The sequence below is a fragment of the Erpetoichthys calabaricus genome, chromosome 3 (assembly GCF_900747795.2).
Source record: "Erpetoichthys calabaricus chromosome 3, fErpCal1.3, whole genome shotgun sequence".
Taxonomy (NCBI): Eukaryota; Metazoa; Chordata; class Cladistia; order Polypteriformes; family Polypteridae; genus Erpetoichthys; species Erpetoichthys calabaricus.
In genome coordinates this window covers 105,127,701-105,145,283 of record NC_041396.2, presented here as the reverse complement: position 1 = coordinate 105,145,283, position 17,583 = coordinate 105,127,701, and the positions used below count along the sequence as shown (strand labels likewise).

General features: G+C 37.4%; 1 protein-coding gene across 1 annotated transcript in view; it reads left to right on the top strand.

Moving 5' to 3' along the window:
- crim1 (cysteine rich transmembrane BMP regulator 1 (chordin-like)) overlaps positions 1 to 17,583 on the top strand; it is a 907,432-nt gene that overhangs the window by 887,214 nt on the left and 2,635 nt on the right. The window contains exon 16 of the mRNA XM_051925587.1: positions 8,249 to 8,433. Within this exon, the coding sequence (XP_051781547.1) occupies positions 8,249 to 8,433 (185 nt within the window). The remainder of the gene's footprint in view (positions 1 to 8,248; positions 8,434 to 17,583) is intronic.

The window sequence follows — 17,583 nt, the reverse complement described above, 5'->3', positions numbered from 1 at the left end:
ATTAAATAGTTTATCATCGTCATTATTATTATTATTATTCCTTAATTTAAAAATGACTGCAGGAACTCCAGCAAATTTTAATGACAAAAGCGCTGTCATGATGACATGGAGAGATTGTATTAATTATGCATATTGAATTTTTTTAATAAATATCTTTCTGGCAGCAGGCTTTTGTGTTGTCTTTCTTAAATACAGGAGGATGCAGAATCATAATTTTTATTAGTTTCTTTTGTATTGGACATTAAATAGTAGAAATGTATACATTGTAACACTGCAAGCAGCTGTGAATGAGAGTAATGCTACTTGACAAATCAGAAAGTATTAATTATAATTATGACAGTTTACGAAATTACAAGATGCAAACTTAAAACAATTTTAATTATAATCATCTAGTTTTACAGATCTAGGGAGTGCTGCATATAAAATGCATGTAAATATGTACATTAGACAAGGGCACAGTTATAAAAATACAGGTACATAATTTTGTGCCATGTAAATAGAAAATAATTCATTGTATGCTGATCAATTTGTAAAGAAACATATTTAGTTTTAGTGATGTAGTTGGGGTTGGAAAATAATACACAGAACAATGTAATGTTAAACATACTAAGTTTGAAAAGGTCTGATGTGATGTCCATCCATTTTCCAACCCGCTGAATCCGAACACAGGGTCACGGGGTCTGCTGGAGCCAATCCCAGCCAACATAGGGCACAAGGCAGGAACCAATCCCGGGCAGGGTGCCAACCCACCGCAGTGATGTGATGTACAGTAGCTAATAAATAGATGTGGCAAACTGCAGCAAGAACATCTTGCAAAATAACTTCCAAGAATCAGGAAAAAAATAAATATATTTTTAATTATGATTTTCTACTTTAAAAAGGTGCCTTGTGTATAGCATTTGTGTTTTTTTTCTACAGTTCTGTGCCCAGAATACACCATGCAATCATTTGGTTTTTTGTAAATGTTCTGCATTAATTCAAGCACATTTTCAGAAATACAAGCCATCAAAGAATTAATTTAAATCATTCTACCATACAAAATGATATGAATACTTTTGTGACTTGTGTGGAAAGTTTGAAGTATCTACATTGCATTAGGGCAGATATAAGAAAAAATCATCTGAGAACTGCTATTATGTCACAAAGTTCAGGAAATAAAATTGGCAAATAACTAAATACCCAGTATTAAATATACTGCACCAGAAAAGTATTTCTTGTGCTTCTAACTATTATTAAACATTCCAAAACAAAGTTCAATTCACTTTTGTTCTCTTGTAAACACCTATTGATCAAAATTAGTTCTGAAATTTTGAAACAAAACTGAATATCTTATGTCATTTTCAAACCCACTTAGTCCTGAACAGGATTGCAGGGGTGGGGTGATTGAGCCTAGCCCAGCTAGCTCTATTTCATTTCTGTTGATTTACTGTACATTATAAACCTTGCTTACATTTTGGAGGAAGTGCAATTCTTACAGGGTGAATTGGTTATGTCTTTTAATGTCTCCTGTTCTCATGCTACTCTTCCCATCCCAAAATACAGCTACAATTAAAGATTACACTTGCAATTAGTAATATATACAACACAGGCAAAAACATTCAATCCACACGAGCATGCCTGAGCCTTCTAAATAAGTACAGTAGACTTTTTTGTACATGGATTCTACTCTTGTAACTTAGTCCAGCTTACCTGTGGTTATTGTTCCATCTCCATCTTTAGTTTTGAGGCAGGGTGGAGTAGTGGTTAGCTTTAGCACTGTTGCCTCACAACTCAGATCACAAGTTTGGCCACAATAATCAATCTAGCATAGGTGGCAGACACTTCCCTAGCCCTCTTGGACAATCAAAAGACCACTGCACCATTATAATCTACGCAAAAATGTTCAGTTCCTCCTTCCCCATTGACTACAATGCATTTCGACAAGTTAGGCAAAGTTCTCGAATAATTTCCACAAAGTGAATTCTGCAGGATTTGCTCATCACCAATAAAGATTGACTTATTTATTGTCCAACAAGCTGCAAAACATGTGCGTTGGGTTAACCAAAAAATCAAACAGACCTGTTATAAGTGGTTAAAGGGTGTGCATGTTTGTTTGCTGTCCACTAGTTCCTCTCTTACTCCAAGATTCTGCTGGTAAAGAGGTGCTGCCTATGGCAAGCATGCATTGGTTAAAGCAGTGGCAGCAAATGAATACATGAAGAGAAGAATGTCTGAATGTGAAATACAACACTAGATAAACATCAGGAAGACTTTTGTTATGACATCTGAATCTTCATAATATAATTTTAAAGGGTGTGTAGAGAGTCCTAAAAATTAATGTGAATGGCACCTGTAGATATTTTTCATGACAGGTTTCTTTTAAACTTTTAATCATTTTTTTAAACTAATTAACAGTGTTGACTTTTTATTTCCCTGTTGATTTCACATGAATCATCACTGAGACTTTTTTGACATTCATTAAGGACTAAGAGAGTAAAATATCTGTCAACAATAAGAAAATTGAAGTGTTAATCTAGTTTAATCAAATCTAGGCTGAAAAGAATATAAATGATTTCATTTTACAAACAATTGTAAAAATGAAAACCATGAAATGGTCTTATAAATTGAGAAAAATCTATAAAAACTTAGTCATCAGTACATTTTTTTGCAATATAGGAAAACTAGATGTCCTACTTACATTGTCAAGGATATATATATATATATATATATATATATATATATATATATATATATATATATATATATATATATATATATACACTGCATATAATGTGAGTAATCAAAATAAAAAGAAAATGTTAGGGGACTAGTAGAAGACAGAATATAAGACTTGAAAAGCTGCTTTAATGTGAATAGACAAGACCTTTTCTGGAACACTCTGTACAATTTCAGCATCCATATTTGGGATTACGATAAGCAGGAATACATACAGTAATAAATCTGATATGACAGAAGCACCCTGGCCTGTGTGTTTAAGTAAATTTGTATATCTGATAAGATAAGTTAGAAGTCTCTCTTACCTTAGAAGAAATATAAAGAGGCTGAGTAAAGCATATTACACAACATGACATTTTCAAACCTGCTCATGCTTCATGAATTGGTGAAAAGCCTGTTTCTCTGACATTGCTGATTACATGTAAGAAATACCTCAATCCAAAAATTTCACTCTAATACCAGCCCCAAAAAAAGTGGACAATTGAAAAGCTACAGATATAGGTAAAGAATAACTTTATTGTGTAAAACATTTCTTTTGATTGTTCTATAAATGATAAAAATAGACTGCAGAGCAGCAATTGAAAGAGAATGCACCTAAATGTAATTAGGCTGCCTGCCACTTTGCTAGCCTGGAGCTAGAAGAGAGCCAGAGTTCATAAACTGCACATGGGGGTTAATTCCTGATATTTTGAGCCTTTTAGTTCATTACTTCTTGCACCACAGATTCATTCATTCACAGATCTGGTTTATGCATTACTTATTTCAGCGTTTGGGCCACTATTAGTTCACTTCTTCAAGTTGTCTTTCACAATGCAAATTAAAACAGGAAAAAAATTGATATGTACATAATAACCAAATAGCAATTTTTTGATGTGGGATATATCAGCATCAAAAACATTTCAAATTACTGACACTTATAATGCTATTTTTATTTAAAACCAAACTGAGTTACTCAATTTTGTTTTGTAAATTCTGATCTTTTCTACTGTGATAGAAAGTGTTACATTTTGTGAATTAACTCACTATGACTTCACCTGGTGGTCTGTGAGTAAGGCACCTATGGATTTGCACCAAAGAATAAAGAAGTGTCATGCAATTTAATGTTTTTTACTGATGGCGCTTTGTTTTTTAACACTCTTTAACATCTTGCTGAAGCCAGTTATGGGCATCATGGAGGACTATTTATTTAATTACTGAATAATGTGCACCCTCACACAGCTGCCTACACAATGAGCATACTTACAATAAAGAAACAGAATATTATCAACTTTCCAAGGTAGAGTTTAGACCCGGCATCTTTGGATTCTCTTCTGTTTAAACTGTTTACAAATGCAGTAGGCATCAGATGCAAATAATGATGATGAGGTGAAAGACGAGGTGTAGATCACAGGTACCAATGTCCTGAGAAGTTCGGAGACTATAATACAGAGATATATATAATACATTTGAAATGTCTCCAACCATTTTTGAAAAGCTGTCTTATCTGAAAAAATGTCTCTGCATATGTGTTCTAATTCACTTATCCCTATCCCATTTAATGCAGGGCTTGCCCCCCATAATTGAGTGTTAAGACCTCTTGGGTCTAATACTTCATGATTTCTTTTAAAATAAAGGATTCATTCACAAGGTGACCACAAAGGTGCAGTAAAACTGATGCATGCAGCTGATTTATTCATAATGTCAAAAATGAAAAAGCAGTATGAACTGCTTTTTATTACCTCGATAAATGACGATTTTAACAGAAGAGAGATCATTCCAAGAAAATTTTGGCAATTTCTTTCTGGTAATAAAGTAAATATTAAATGTATTTTCTCCTAGGTCTAAAATAATCTCTCTTCTTAAAATATGAATGTTCGACCCACTTTTAGGTGCTTGTTTTAGAGTTGTTTTTTTTATTTACAAAAAATGGTTCAGCTCTCAGTGGAAGTATTTTTAATCACAGTTCAGTGGAAGTCAGTGATCTCTGTCATTTAACTTGTAGAGAGGTCCTCCAAATCAACAAGCTGACTGAAAAAGATGGGCTCTGTTATGGGACACACTCTCAACCTGCTGGAGATAGCAGTGGACGAGAGAATGAAAACAAAGCAATTATCAACGATGCTGCACTGCCTCTCTCTGACACTCTAACACTGTGTACTTTCAGCCAACAGGTTATTCCATTTCAGAAACACTACTGAGGCATCTTTATACTAAAATTACAATAAGTTTTTATAATGCATCACTGCGACGGTGACTGCTGATTTTATCTTTAGCTAAGTCAGAATTTTTGATGTATATTTGTTTATTAGATTTATTTCATTTTCTGTAAAATGACAAATTTCTCATATGGGACAAATGAAATTCTATCTATCTATCTATCTATCTATCTATCTATCTATCTATCTATCTATCTATCTATCTATCTATCTATCTATCATCACAAAAATGACACAAAGTCATCAAAAGGGTTTGGGGTAGGCATCCATATATTGTGCCTTGGCTTCAAAACTGTTATTTGATTGAGAGATGATTACAGGTTTGATTCCAAAACAAAACTGAACTAGGTAGTTAAGATGGCAGCTTTATATGCTGAGAACCGGAAGTGACGTCATCAATGGCGCTGGAATCAAAAGTGACATCATTATCAGTGCCACCAGAGCCAGAAGTGATGTCATCAGTGATGCCAGAAATGGGAGTGACGTCATCAGTGGCGCCAGAAAACAGGAGTGATGTCATCAGTGGCGGCGGGACCCTTCAGGATTTCCCGTGGATGGTCTGCAAGGGATTGAGAGAGACAGTCAGTGCACCCTGCCTCCCCCTGGTCTGGCATGGAATTACTATCATCCAGGCCCTTTAGCTGTCTCCCAATCGCATGTGTGTCACACTATCTATCTATCTATTGTCATAGATGCCCAGGGACGTTGCCCCGCCGGGACGCCAGAAGAAGCAGGGGACCGGAAATGGGACAATATTTTCTCTGGAGCACAGGAGGGTGGCCTGTCAGGAATGCATGGGGGTCACGGAGCTGTGAAGCTCAACCCTGTGCAAAGACGGAGTCACCGCCAGGGGGCACCCGAACGTGGTTGGAACCCTGGATGGCAGCACTTCCGCCACACCAAGAAGTGCTGCCAGAAGAAATTCCAGGGGCACCCGGAGTGCTTCCAGGTGCTCTCCTGACACTTCCGACACACCAGGAAGTGTCGTCAGATGGAGCACCTGGAACTCATCTGGGTCATTATAAAAGGGACTGCCTCCCTCCAGAAGCTGAGCCAGAGTTGGGAAGAAGGAGACGAAGCTTGTGAGGAGGGGCGTGGAGGTCATACAGAAGAGGAAGAAGTGAAAGAGACTGAGACTGTTGGCATTGTGGTACTGTGAAGTGAATAAACGTGTGCATTTTGGACATTCTGGTGTCTGTCTGTCTGTGTCCAGGGGTATGCTTTTCATAATGGCACCCAACGTGGGGCCCTCCACCTGCTAAAAGGCGGGGACCCCGCTTTAAAAATTTTTGTGAAGGCAGCCCACACAGCAGATGAAGGCGCACACACATCACGGCACGCATACCTGGGTCAACAGCTCAACAAGATGCTCGCCAAGGTCCACGCCGAACAGACGGGCAGCTCGATGGGGAAGAAGAAGGGCAAACACCCCTGAAGGTAGTGGCGCCTGAGTCAAGGATCGTCTTTGAGGATGCACGGGTTGGCGGAATAGCGGAAGAGGCCACATGGCTGCAGCATGCTCGGGATGGTGGGATGGTGGGATCCCGGAGGTAAGTCTCGCACATAATGGCGATGCGCCTAGCAGGGCTTGCCCTGCTGTCCCCTGGTTTTGCTTTACAGAAGGGGACTGCCCGGATCCGCGTCTATGGCCGAAGGATGCCGACCCGTGAAGTGATGGCGAGACGGCGGCGGTAGATAAAGAGGAGCCGCTACTGACTGCAGAAGGGCTGTGGGGCGGAAGCTACCCGGAAGATTCTTCCCCGATCGAGTCTTCTCATAGGGTGGAAGGAGCGCTGGAGAACCAGAAGTCCCTCCCAGAAACAGGCACGGAATTGGACGAGTGTGTTGTGTGCCCGCCGCTGAGTGGTCGAGGGCGGGACCAACGAACATCAATCCTGAGACGGACATTGACCCAACTGAGCATGCGCAGGAGCTCCTTGGCTCACAGCCGGACGGGAGGACCGAACGAACTGTAAGTTTGCCGCTGGTTGATGTTTTGGTTTTGCTGGCAGCTGTACGGGAGCTGGAGAAAGCCCTTCGGCCAGCACAGTCGCTCTTACAGGTCCTGCGTTTAATGAGAGACAATAGCAATTAAATGTCTATTAGATGTCTAAGAATGACTTGTATTAGTTCAGAATGCTTAAATGCATTGTGGACAGAGGAACCAGCCACATTGATCTGTGCAGACTAAGTTTCTAGGCTGTTACTTGCTCTATTTCATTTCTGTTGATTTACTGTACATTATAAACCTTGCTTACATTTTGGAGGAAGTGCAATTCTTACACTGTGAATGCCCAATGTTTAGTATCTAGGATCACCTTGGAGATTTGGCTTATTATATTTAAATACATTTCTACAATTGAGTACTCAGTGTATGACAATTCAACGTTTTGTAATGCTCTGATATTTCAGAAAAATGTGGAAAACAGTCTGTTGCAAAGCAAGTTTTTTTATTTTTTCATTTGTACATCTTGGATCTTTGTGAGTAGTAATATAATAATAACAATAATAATCATGGTATTATATATGAAATGGCATATTCATCAATAAACCTTCAGACTTTAATTTTAGGTAGTGTATTTCATCTGTAACACAATCACAAAATGCTGTAGACTTAGTTCCCAAGATTACAAAGCATGTTAAATACAGTGCTTCATATTGTGTGATTTAGTCCTGCTAGTATTAAACAAAAAAGTTATGAACATTAAATGTAGTGTTTGAGTGTCATTGACCTTCCTAATAATTCTGTACACTTCCTAAACATTCAGTAACTTATAAAGTTAATCCAAAATCTGAATGTAATAGGTTGGCATAGAAGATGCACACAGAAGCTTATGAAGCACATGCAGTTTGTGGGTTGAGAAATTCCAAAGTTATTGTGAAAGTTTGTGCACTTCTAAGTAGTTTGCTCTTCTTGGAACTTTTTTGAAAGACCAGTGTGGAGATAAAAATGATAGTTCTTTCAGAATTTCATTTTAGCCTTCTGAAACCAGAACATGATTTTGCTTTTAATCCAAAGTATATATTTTTTCACAGACTCAGATAAAGAAAAAGATTTCTGCTTTGGCTATCATTTGTACCTGCCATGTCTTCCTTCTCAAATCACAAAAAAACAGTAGTTATTTGTCTTTGTAAGCACTTCGATTTCTGAGGTTTACCCCTTTACCATCCTGTGTGTGTTGATTGATTCCAATAATTTATAAAAGTCACATTGCAGATTTACAAAACAACTGTATACTTTTGGAACTAAATGCAGAAACAAAGGATAAGCTATGCAGTGAACCCCAAAATAACATTTAGATTGCAAATATAAATGATTTTTGATTTTTTTTATGCAGGTGAAATGGGAAACCTTAAAGTGGAATATTCAGAAGTACCAGTACCAAATAATGACAACAGCTTTCACTCCGTTGCCTGGGTAACCCTGCCTATAATGATGGCTTTGATTGCAATAATCTTATTGCTTTTGATAAATCAAAAAAAGCACTGGATACCCGTGCCCTGTTACAGAACTCCTACAAAGGTACAGTGGCCGCTCTTCTCATTTTTTGAATAGCGTGTTAAAGGGTAAAACTGCTGGTTGCAAAAATTTTATATTTTAATGGATTTAATGATTGCTATCAATGTTTTATAGATATGTGTTTTCCTTTCACAAATTTAATCAAATTTGAAGATGTGACGGCTAAACTAAAACATATGAAAGATGCACAAATTAACCTATGACAAAAAACTAAAGCCTTAATCATAGTTAATCTGTAAGAAATAAATCAGTAGGACAATTCTTTGCACACAGCAGTGAAGCAGTGGACTAAAAAAACATAATGGTAAGAAAAAAAAGTGTCTTGCTGAGCATGACTAAAACCATTGATTTCACTTACAAGACAGTGTGACAGGGCAATCATCAGGGGCTATGAAGAGTTTTTTTTTTCTTTTTTTTTAAGTGAAATGTGATCTTGTTATTTTTTCAAAAAGCTACAAAATCACAACATTAAATGGACGCAGTACAGATATTCATTTGAAAAGGTGGGGGTCATTGTCATATGAACTGAAGAATAAATCATTTGACACCTCCCTGAGAAAGTCACACCATACTTCATTCTGGAATTCTTTGTTAAAAACAAAATAGACAGTCTCCTTTTGCTACATCCTGTATAAGCTCACAATCTCTTTTTAAAACACCATACAGCATGTTGGCTATTCACTTTATTTCATTTTTTGTCATGATAAATGGTTATTTTGTATGTTATTTTAATTCTATTTACAGCCTAATTCTTCTATTTATATTTCTTCAGCTCTTTGTCTGCTTTGTTTTATGAATTGAATTTGAAAGTAGCGTGTATGTCATATTCCTGTTCTCCGCTTCACATATTGGCATATTCATTGCTACCAGCTTGAGTGGCAGTCTTTTCTTGTCTCTCTTTTTGTACTCTTTCAAACTAGGTGCTTTGAATCATTGGATATTTTGTCACAAACCATGTTGCTAAATAATCAGGATTAGTAACATTGAATGCATTAGGAATAACAATGTTATTTTAATTACAAAAAGAGAAATTCCATAATAAATATAGTCACTGGAGTTTAGTCACATGAAGTAGTACTTCTTAACTAGGAAGGCAGCTTTTGAGCAGTTCCATATTGCTGTAACAGCTACAGAACTATGTAATGCCTATGTAAGTGAAACAGGACAGTGAGGAGGGCCCCACCCAGCACTCTACTCCTGACGTCACTCTTCCCACTCACCGTGGCCCGCAGCCTCTGTTTCAGATTAGAGTGAATATATCACTCCTGGAAGCGAACTATGATTCTTAGCGCAATGAGAGAAGTCGCAAAATCAACCGGAATGTTCAAATTATACAAAAAATAGATCCAAATCCATTAAGTAGTTCTCTTGTTCGCTAACTAAATGGAGTTAAGGTTACACCCCGAGGCAGACACGTGAGTGAGGAGGGCCCCGGCCCCCTCCCCGCAGCCTGATGAGTCTCTCTTGGATCTGTGCTAATAAAAGTTGCAAAACCAACGGAATATTCAAGCAAATTATAGAAAAAAACCTGACCTAAATCCGTTAAATAGTCCTCTCGTGAAAAGCGGACAAACAATCAAATGGGTCTAAAAAACCATAAGAAATTTTGCGCTTGGACCATGAAATTTTTAAAACCATTTCTTAGTGAGCACCTATGGGTCAAGGGTAACCTACATTCCAAATTTCAAGTCTCAAGTCCTCATGGTTTGGGAGATTTCGTGATGAGTGAGTCAGTGGTATTTGGCTCTTATAGTATATATATATATATATATATATATATATATATATATATATATATATATATACATATATATATATATATATATATATATATATATATAGATATACAGTGATCCCTCGCTATATCGCGCTTCGCCTTTCGCGGCTTCACTCCATCGCGGATTTTATATGTAAGCATATTTAAATGTATATCGCGGATTTTTCGCTGCTTCGCGGGTTTCTGCGGACAATGGGTCTTTTAATTTCTGGTACATGCTTCCTCAGTTGGTTTGCCCAGTTGATTTCATACAAGGGACGCTATTGGCAGATGGCTGAGAAGCTACCCAGCTTACTTTCTCTCTCTCTCTCTCTCTCTCTCTCTCTCTTGCGCTGACGTAGGGGGGTGTGAGCAGGGGGGCTGTGTGCAGCTGCTTCCTGAAGGACATGCTGCACGGAGCTTCGCATACTTAAAAGTTCAAAGGGCACGTATTGATTTTTGACTGTTTGTTTTTCTGTGGCTCTCTCTCTCTCTCTCTCTGATCCTGACGGAGGGGGTGTGAGCTGCCGCCTTCAACAGCTTTGTACCGGCGGTGCTTCGCATACTTAAAAGCCAAAAAGCCCTATTGATTTTTTTTTTGACTGCTTGCTTTGCACTCCTTTGAAAAGGAAGATATGTTTGCATTCTTTTAATTGTGAGACAGAACTGTCATCTCTGTCTTGTCATGGAGCACAGTTTAAACTTTTGAAAAAGAGACAAATGTTTGTTTGCATTGTTTGAATAACGTTCCTGTCTCTCTACAACCTCCTGTGTTTCTGCGCAAATCTGTGACCCAAGCATGACATTCTAAAAATAACCATATAAACATATGGTTTCTACTTCGCGGATTTTCCTATTTCGCGGGTGGCTCTGGAATGCAACCCCCGCGATGGAGGAGGGATTACTGTATATATATATAGATATAGATTTAAACCATTCTAACACTGGTGGGGTACAAATGAATACATGTAAAAAGGCCTGTCAATATATCTCTCTATTATAATAAAAAGATCTTGGGATGAGACATGACTTTTTGAGAGACTTTTTGAAATGAAGTTCCGCAAGACAAAGACTTTTAACATGAGTTTCTTTCAAGTCACGCCATACTTACAACATTTGGAAGCAAGTCCCGTGAGACCGTGACTTTTGCCATTGGATTCTTTCAAGTCACGCCCTACTTACAGCCATTTTCAAACAAGACCACAGTCATCTAACCTCTCAGTTATGTGAATGCTTTTGGCAGACACACTTCCTGCGCTCTCAGCTCTTATAAATTTTATCAGGACAATAATTTTATACGTTCTAGACATGTCAATGACTAAGCGAAGAAGAAAGAGCAGGGACAAACATTCAAAAAAGTCGGGTAATTTATTAGAGATAAAGAAACTAAATTCACTCACGGGCAGTTATATGTTGCGTTGTCACAATGTAAGTCCAAACACAGAATCAAAATTCAATGCGATCTTGAAGAAAAGTTAAATCCAAATACAGGTAAGATTCCATTATAACGAATATCTTTACAATGAAATTTTCATTACAGCGAAGTATTTTTATGGTCCTGACAGCTTCCCCATATCACACAAGTCTATAGAAGTCTCGTTACTACGAAGTACATTCAGCAGATACAGTACTTTCATTATAACGAAATGCACAAAAGACCTTGAAATGCATAAATGAATCATCCACAGAGCAGTTAGTTCTGTGGCCGCAGCTCAGTTGTGCAAAACGATCCCCAAACAGAAACACTAATTTTTTTTTCTGTCTTTGAACTTTCCTTGTACTGTTTATTTTGCTGTTTTTGTTTTCTGTGGTTTTCAGTGATACCTTTTACTTATTGCTCGTCAACATTTGAAAAACATCCATTGGAATTTAACTTATTGTCACCCTCCTATAGAAACAGCAGATACAGAAAAATGATAACAGTTCATATTAGACAAAAAAAAACTTAAATTTTTTGCAACTCTCGATTGCTGCAAAAAGAAAAAAGATGTTGCCAGTGAATTCGGGATTTCGCCATCAACACTGTCAATTTTCTTGAAAGACAGAGCAAAAAAAGAAGAAAAATCTTGGGTTGCAAACGTATGTGAACTGCTGCATTTGAATTGAATTTTTATAAATTTTTATGTGGTTCAGTGATGCTCGTTCAAGAAACATTACTATTAATGCGGCACTCATTCAAGAAAATGTGAGGTTTGTAAACTCTCTTGGGACCCCCCCCCCAACTAGACAGCAAGCCGAAGAGCATCCCGAAGTGCGATCTCCGCATCTGTACGGGGCAATAGCAGGCTCAAAGATATGCTGTGTCTCTCCGCCAAAGTAAACAGAAAAGACCTTGAAAGAAAGAAATTGTAAATGCAGATACTGTAACAGGATTACTTGATCACTGGCCTGGCCATGATCCTGCCTGACTGCTATGTCTGTGTATAGCAGAGTGGCAGATCATGCTACAATAAATAACTGTGCCGTTCCTGTTTCAAGCTGAATAAAGCTGTTTTTGCTAAAGTACTGAGACTAAGCCTCATGTTTTGGGGTGCAAGACAGGGACTTATAGCGCGACCCTGATCTTTTATGATTTGCTTCTGTGGCGCTTCACTGCAGCAATGTGAGCCTCCTATTGCCCTGCCCCAGCAACGAACAAACAATCTTCCACAGACGCAGCAATCGCGCTTCAGAACGCACTTCTTCATGTCATTCCCGTTGGGTGGGGAGTAGGGGGGTCTCAAAAGAGTTCAGAAACCTCACAATATGAAGAAGAAATAATGATTCGGCTCCTGAGTGATAACTGTGCTGCCCACAACATGCTTCCACATTCAGATAATGTTCGCTTTGAATACCTCCCACTCAATTGCACGGCAGCGCTTCAGCCATTGGATTTGGGCATCATTCGCACCCTGAAACTGTATTATCACAAGGAAATGCTGAGAAAAATTCTCTTCAGCATAACTTGTAGGCAGGAGGAGATTAAAAGTAATGGGAAAGAAGCTATTGAAATGATTGCAAACGCCTGGATACAAGTTAAAGAAAGCACTATAGTAACAAATATAGAATCTCATTACTCATTACATTATTCGTTACAACGAAATATTTTTTAGGTCCCTGAGAGTTCGTTATAACGGAATTTTACCTGTATTGTTTTTTACTGAAGTTTTAAAGTAAAAGTGAAAATAATGCATATGTAACAATTCCCATGAAAATAACAATCTCTTTAAATTCTATATGTGGTTAACCAAACCCAGGGGTGGGCGAGCGAAGTGAGCAGGGGGCGGATCCCCCTAATAAAAGTAGAAAAAAATCTGTGATGCTATATAGTACACAGTACATCACAACAATGAAATCACTGTTTTCAGAAGTTCGAAATCGCTAGCCCAGCTACAGAGCTAACCTTACCTTAACCTTACGGAGCTAACCAATGTGCTACATAGTGTGGTGGTCTAACCATGTAAACATTGGTTTAGTACTGATGTATCACTGCAAAAACAGCTTGTAGTGCTAGAAATAGTATTCTGAAACTTGCTAAGTGATCGATAGAGGGGGACTTCTGAGTCAACCCTGAACTCAGAATATACTAAGAAGGCCCAGTTAAGGCAAAAAGAGCGATTTATAAACAAAAATAAATACACAGAGGTAGGTAAACAATGAATGATTCATACAGGTAAATAATAAAACAAAAAAAAATCTCTTATCAACCTATGAGGTGGCTGGTCCACACCAAGAACCACAAAAAGACTTCTTCTGAACTCCCATTCCTGTTTAACAAATCACACCAGTCTCTGTTTCTCCACATCTTCACATCAGGCACATCACTAGTTATCATTCAATCTGCTTCCATCTACTAGCTCAAATACTCATTGATTCAAATAAACTTTTAAGTTTAGTCGGTGAACCATTTCCGTGTCTGAAACATTTTCAAGATTAGAGAAGCCCTGTGGTGCTCCTGGCGCCACTCTTCAGAGCTGCCCATGTGAGCTGCAGGTGTGCCTTAAGTCTTCAAGCCCAATCGACTATAAAAAAAGGCAGTTAACCCTACACAGGTCTTCATAACATAGGTGCCAGGAACCCTAAATGTATTTGTTTGCCTGGGAGCTAATATTCTATTGGTAATGGCAGCAGTGTGTATATAAATGCTTTTCAATGGTGTTGAGTGGGGTACTTGCTTGTAGAGAGGAGGTTATTGAATTAATCCAAATACGAGAAAAGTAATCAGTAAATCCTATATCAGTCTTCAAAACACTTTAAACTGTGACTAATGTTTGTTTACATTCATGATCTAACAACACTGGAATGGCTTCAGAAAAAGAAGTTGATTTGTCTTTGATGGTTCCAGTCAAACCTCAAAGGCGATATCTAACTATGGAAAGCCTTAAAGACTGCAGTATGCCAATGGTGTTTATCTGACAGATATTTAGCAGTCTTCAAATCCAAAAATGCAAGGTTCATGCACACATACTATGAGAACATCAATGTCTAGTAGAGTCTAGGCCAGGCTACATTTTTTCACAAAGACTCAGAGTTGTAATAACTACTGTATATAATACTGACTCATGAATAGAGAATGGGGGTGGGGGTAAATAAGTAAATAACCTATTACAGCTTTTCAGTTTTTGTTTTTGCCCAAGACAGACTATTTTGCCCTGTGCAAATTGGAACATTTTGCATGTGCTACTAATTCTAAACAACACTGGGTGCTGGATCATAAGAACATAAGAAATTTGACAAATGAAAGGAGACCATTGATTTAATCAAGCTTGTTTGATTAGCTAACAGCTAAACTCTCCCAATCTCTCATCCAGATAGTTCTTAAAGTTTGTCAAGGTATCTTCTTCAACTACATGTTTTGGTAGTTTGTTCCAGAGTCCCACAACTCTTTGCGTAATGAAGTGCTTCCTTCAGATTTAAATGTACTTCTAGGTTCTTAGACAATGAGTGTTACTCAACACTTGACAAACTATATTCTGCCTTAACATGAACATGACAATGTCTACTTCAGTTTTTTCATCACAGATTCCCTATACCTTAATCTTTGAAAAAATGTACCCTGACATAGACCCTACTGATCATTGATGTTTTCAAGCAACCACTTACTTTGGCCACTTATTTTGGTTATGCCCGCTTGTTAGACCTATCAGACTGCCATAAATCTTCATCCTTCACTAAGCTTTTTCAGAGGTTGCACCAGATGGATTATCTTCAACTCTGGTCTGTTATCAGGTTTTGTTTTATTCCGCTGTCTTCTATTGTGTCCTTGCTTCCTCTTTTAACTGTTTCTCATTCTCTGTCCACTCAGATGTAATCTGTCACTGCTACTTATGCCTTTTTAGATAAGGCTGCCCCTTCAACTCTTTGCCTGTTCAGTCAATTTGAGAACATGATCTATCACAGTCTGCTCCTCTTGATTGGGAATTTATTTTTACTAACACCACTTTTGCCTGCAAAAACCCCAATCATCAGCATACACAATTCAAATTTGTGCTTCGCCTATACAGGTATTTCACTCCCTTTAAACAGTTTCTATGGGCCTTTATCTCTCTTTCTATGATCCCGTTTGTTCTCTTTACTCTTCTAAATCCCCAGGTATGTTTTTTTACATATGTGCTGGGAATGTTCTAAAGTGTCAGCCTTTTGGCAAGCAAAGTCAATTTCTTTCTATATTATCTAATTTACTCTTCATGTTTTCATTCTCTTGGATCTTTGTGCCCAAACAGAACAGTCTCTTTTGGAAAGGGCAACGTTAGCCATAGCTTTAAGTTGAATGACCATCTTTTTACTCCTGGAAATCCTCTTTCTGCAACCTTATACTTCTTGAGCTGAATTAATGGTGAAACCACCTCCAATGTTTCAAAGTGGAAATCATAAATACAACTTTTTCAGACTTAATCTGAGTGGGAGCTTTACTTTATGTCCACATAGCATTTTCATGTGTGCAGCTCTATTTTGTTCTCTCCTTGAATAACCTGTACCATTAGGGGTTGGATGGGTGTTTGTTTATATAGTATTATCATTTTCATGGTAATGTCTGATTTACTGTAACTTGTATTTGCATATTTATTAAATAATAATTTGACAACAAAAAAAAAGTCTAAATTAGCGTAAATTGCCCAATTTCGGGTGTTCATAAGAAATGTAATGATTTACTTCATGATGTAGTACATAATAAACAAGAAATTTTTGCCATAGATATTTTAAGTATTAAAATCTCTGCTTTAATTTAAACATTTCAAGTATAAAAATTCTTGATTTTAATAGAAATGTGTCATTTGTCACCCTCAGATAGAGGTCTACAGTATAGTGGGCTAGATTCCTAGTAAAGGATGAAAAATAACATCATATTTGCAATCAATGACCTTGAAATAATCTAAAACGATGATTCCACATGCTTACATTTGAAATTTGTCATTTTTAACCTCCTGGGAATGGCTTTTAGAGGGCTAGGACCACTGGTAAAAATCAAATATCAAAAATATTATATTTGTGATCATCAATCTTGAAATAGCAAAAAATGACACTACACATGCCTATCTAACCGATCCCTATTTTATGGACTTTCTGTGAAAAGGAGTAACTTAGACCTCTTGTATCCCATTTGTGGGGAACCCCTGCAGTCGGTTGGTGTGGCATGACCAACTTAATGTCCTTCAGGTCCTTCTGATCATACACCTACTTTATACTTTATCATAAGGGTGTAAGCACCTTTCCGACATAAAATATAGTCCACAAATGCCCTAAAATGAAGGTTTTTCAGGTGTAGAGAGCCAGAAATATGGGGGAACCCCAAAAAGATCAAGGAGTTGCATAACTAGACATCAAGACGAGTCCTATAGTATATCATATGTGGGGGTTTTCTCATACAGGTGAGCCAGGAGATGCCAGACAAAAAAACTGAAGTGATTTCAAACTGTTCAAAAGGAATTTTCATGAGTGCAAAAAACATGGATCCTAAAGATCACTCATTTGTCAGCACACCATTTAATCACTATATTATTCTGCTCTACTGGAAGAATCCCAACCCACCTGAATACTGCAATTGGAAAACAAAGTCCCATACTATTTGAAATTAGAGAAAATTAAATGTATATCAAAACAATCTAATAAAAATTTTTAAAAATCTAGATTTACTGCTAATGTAAAGTGCCCTATAAATAAAATGCATTATTATTATTATTATTATTATTATTATTATTATTATTATTATTATTATATAGGTAACATGGTTTGTCCTTTCATTGCATTATCTTGTAAAATACAGCCATTTGTTAGGCTTGTCCCCACTCTGGTCCATCTTGGAGAAAGAGAATTTGAATTTGAATAGTTATTAGATTCTATAGATGGTTGGTTGAATTATAACATGTACAATTTATTATATTTTGAAGTCAATAAAATAGAGAAAAAATGACAGTTTC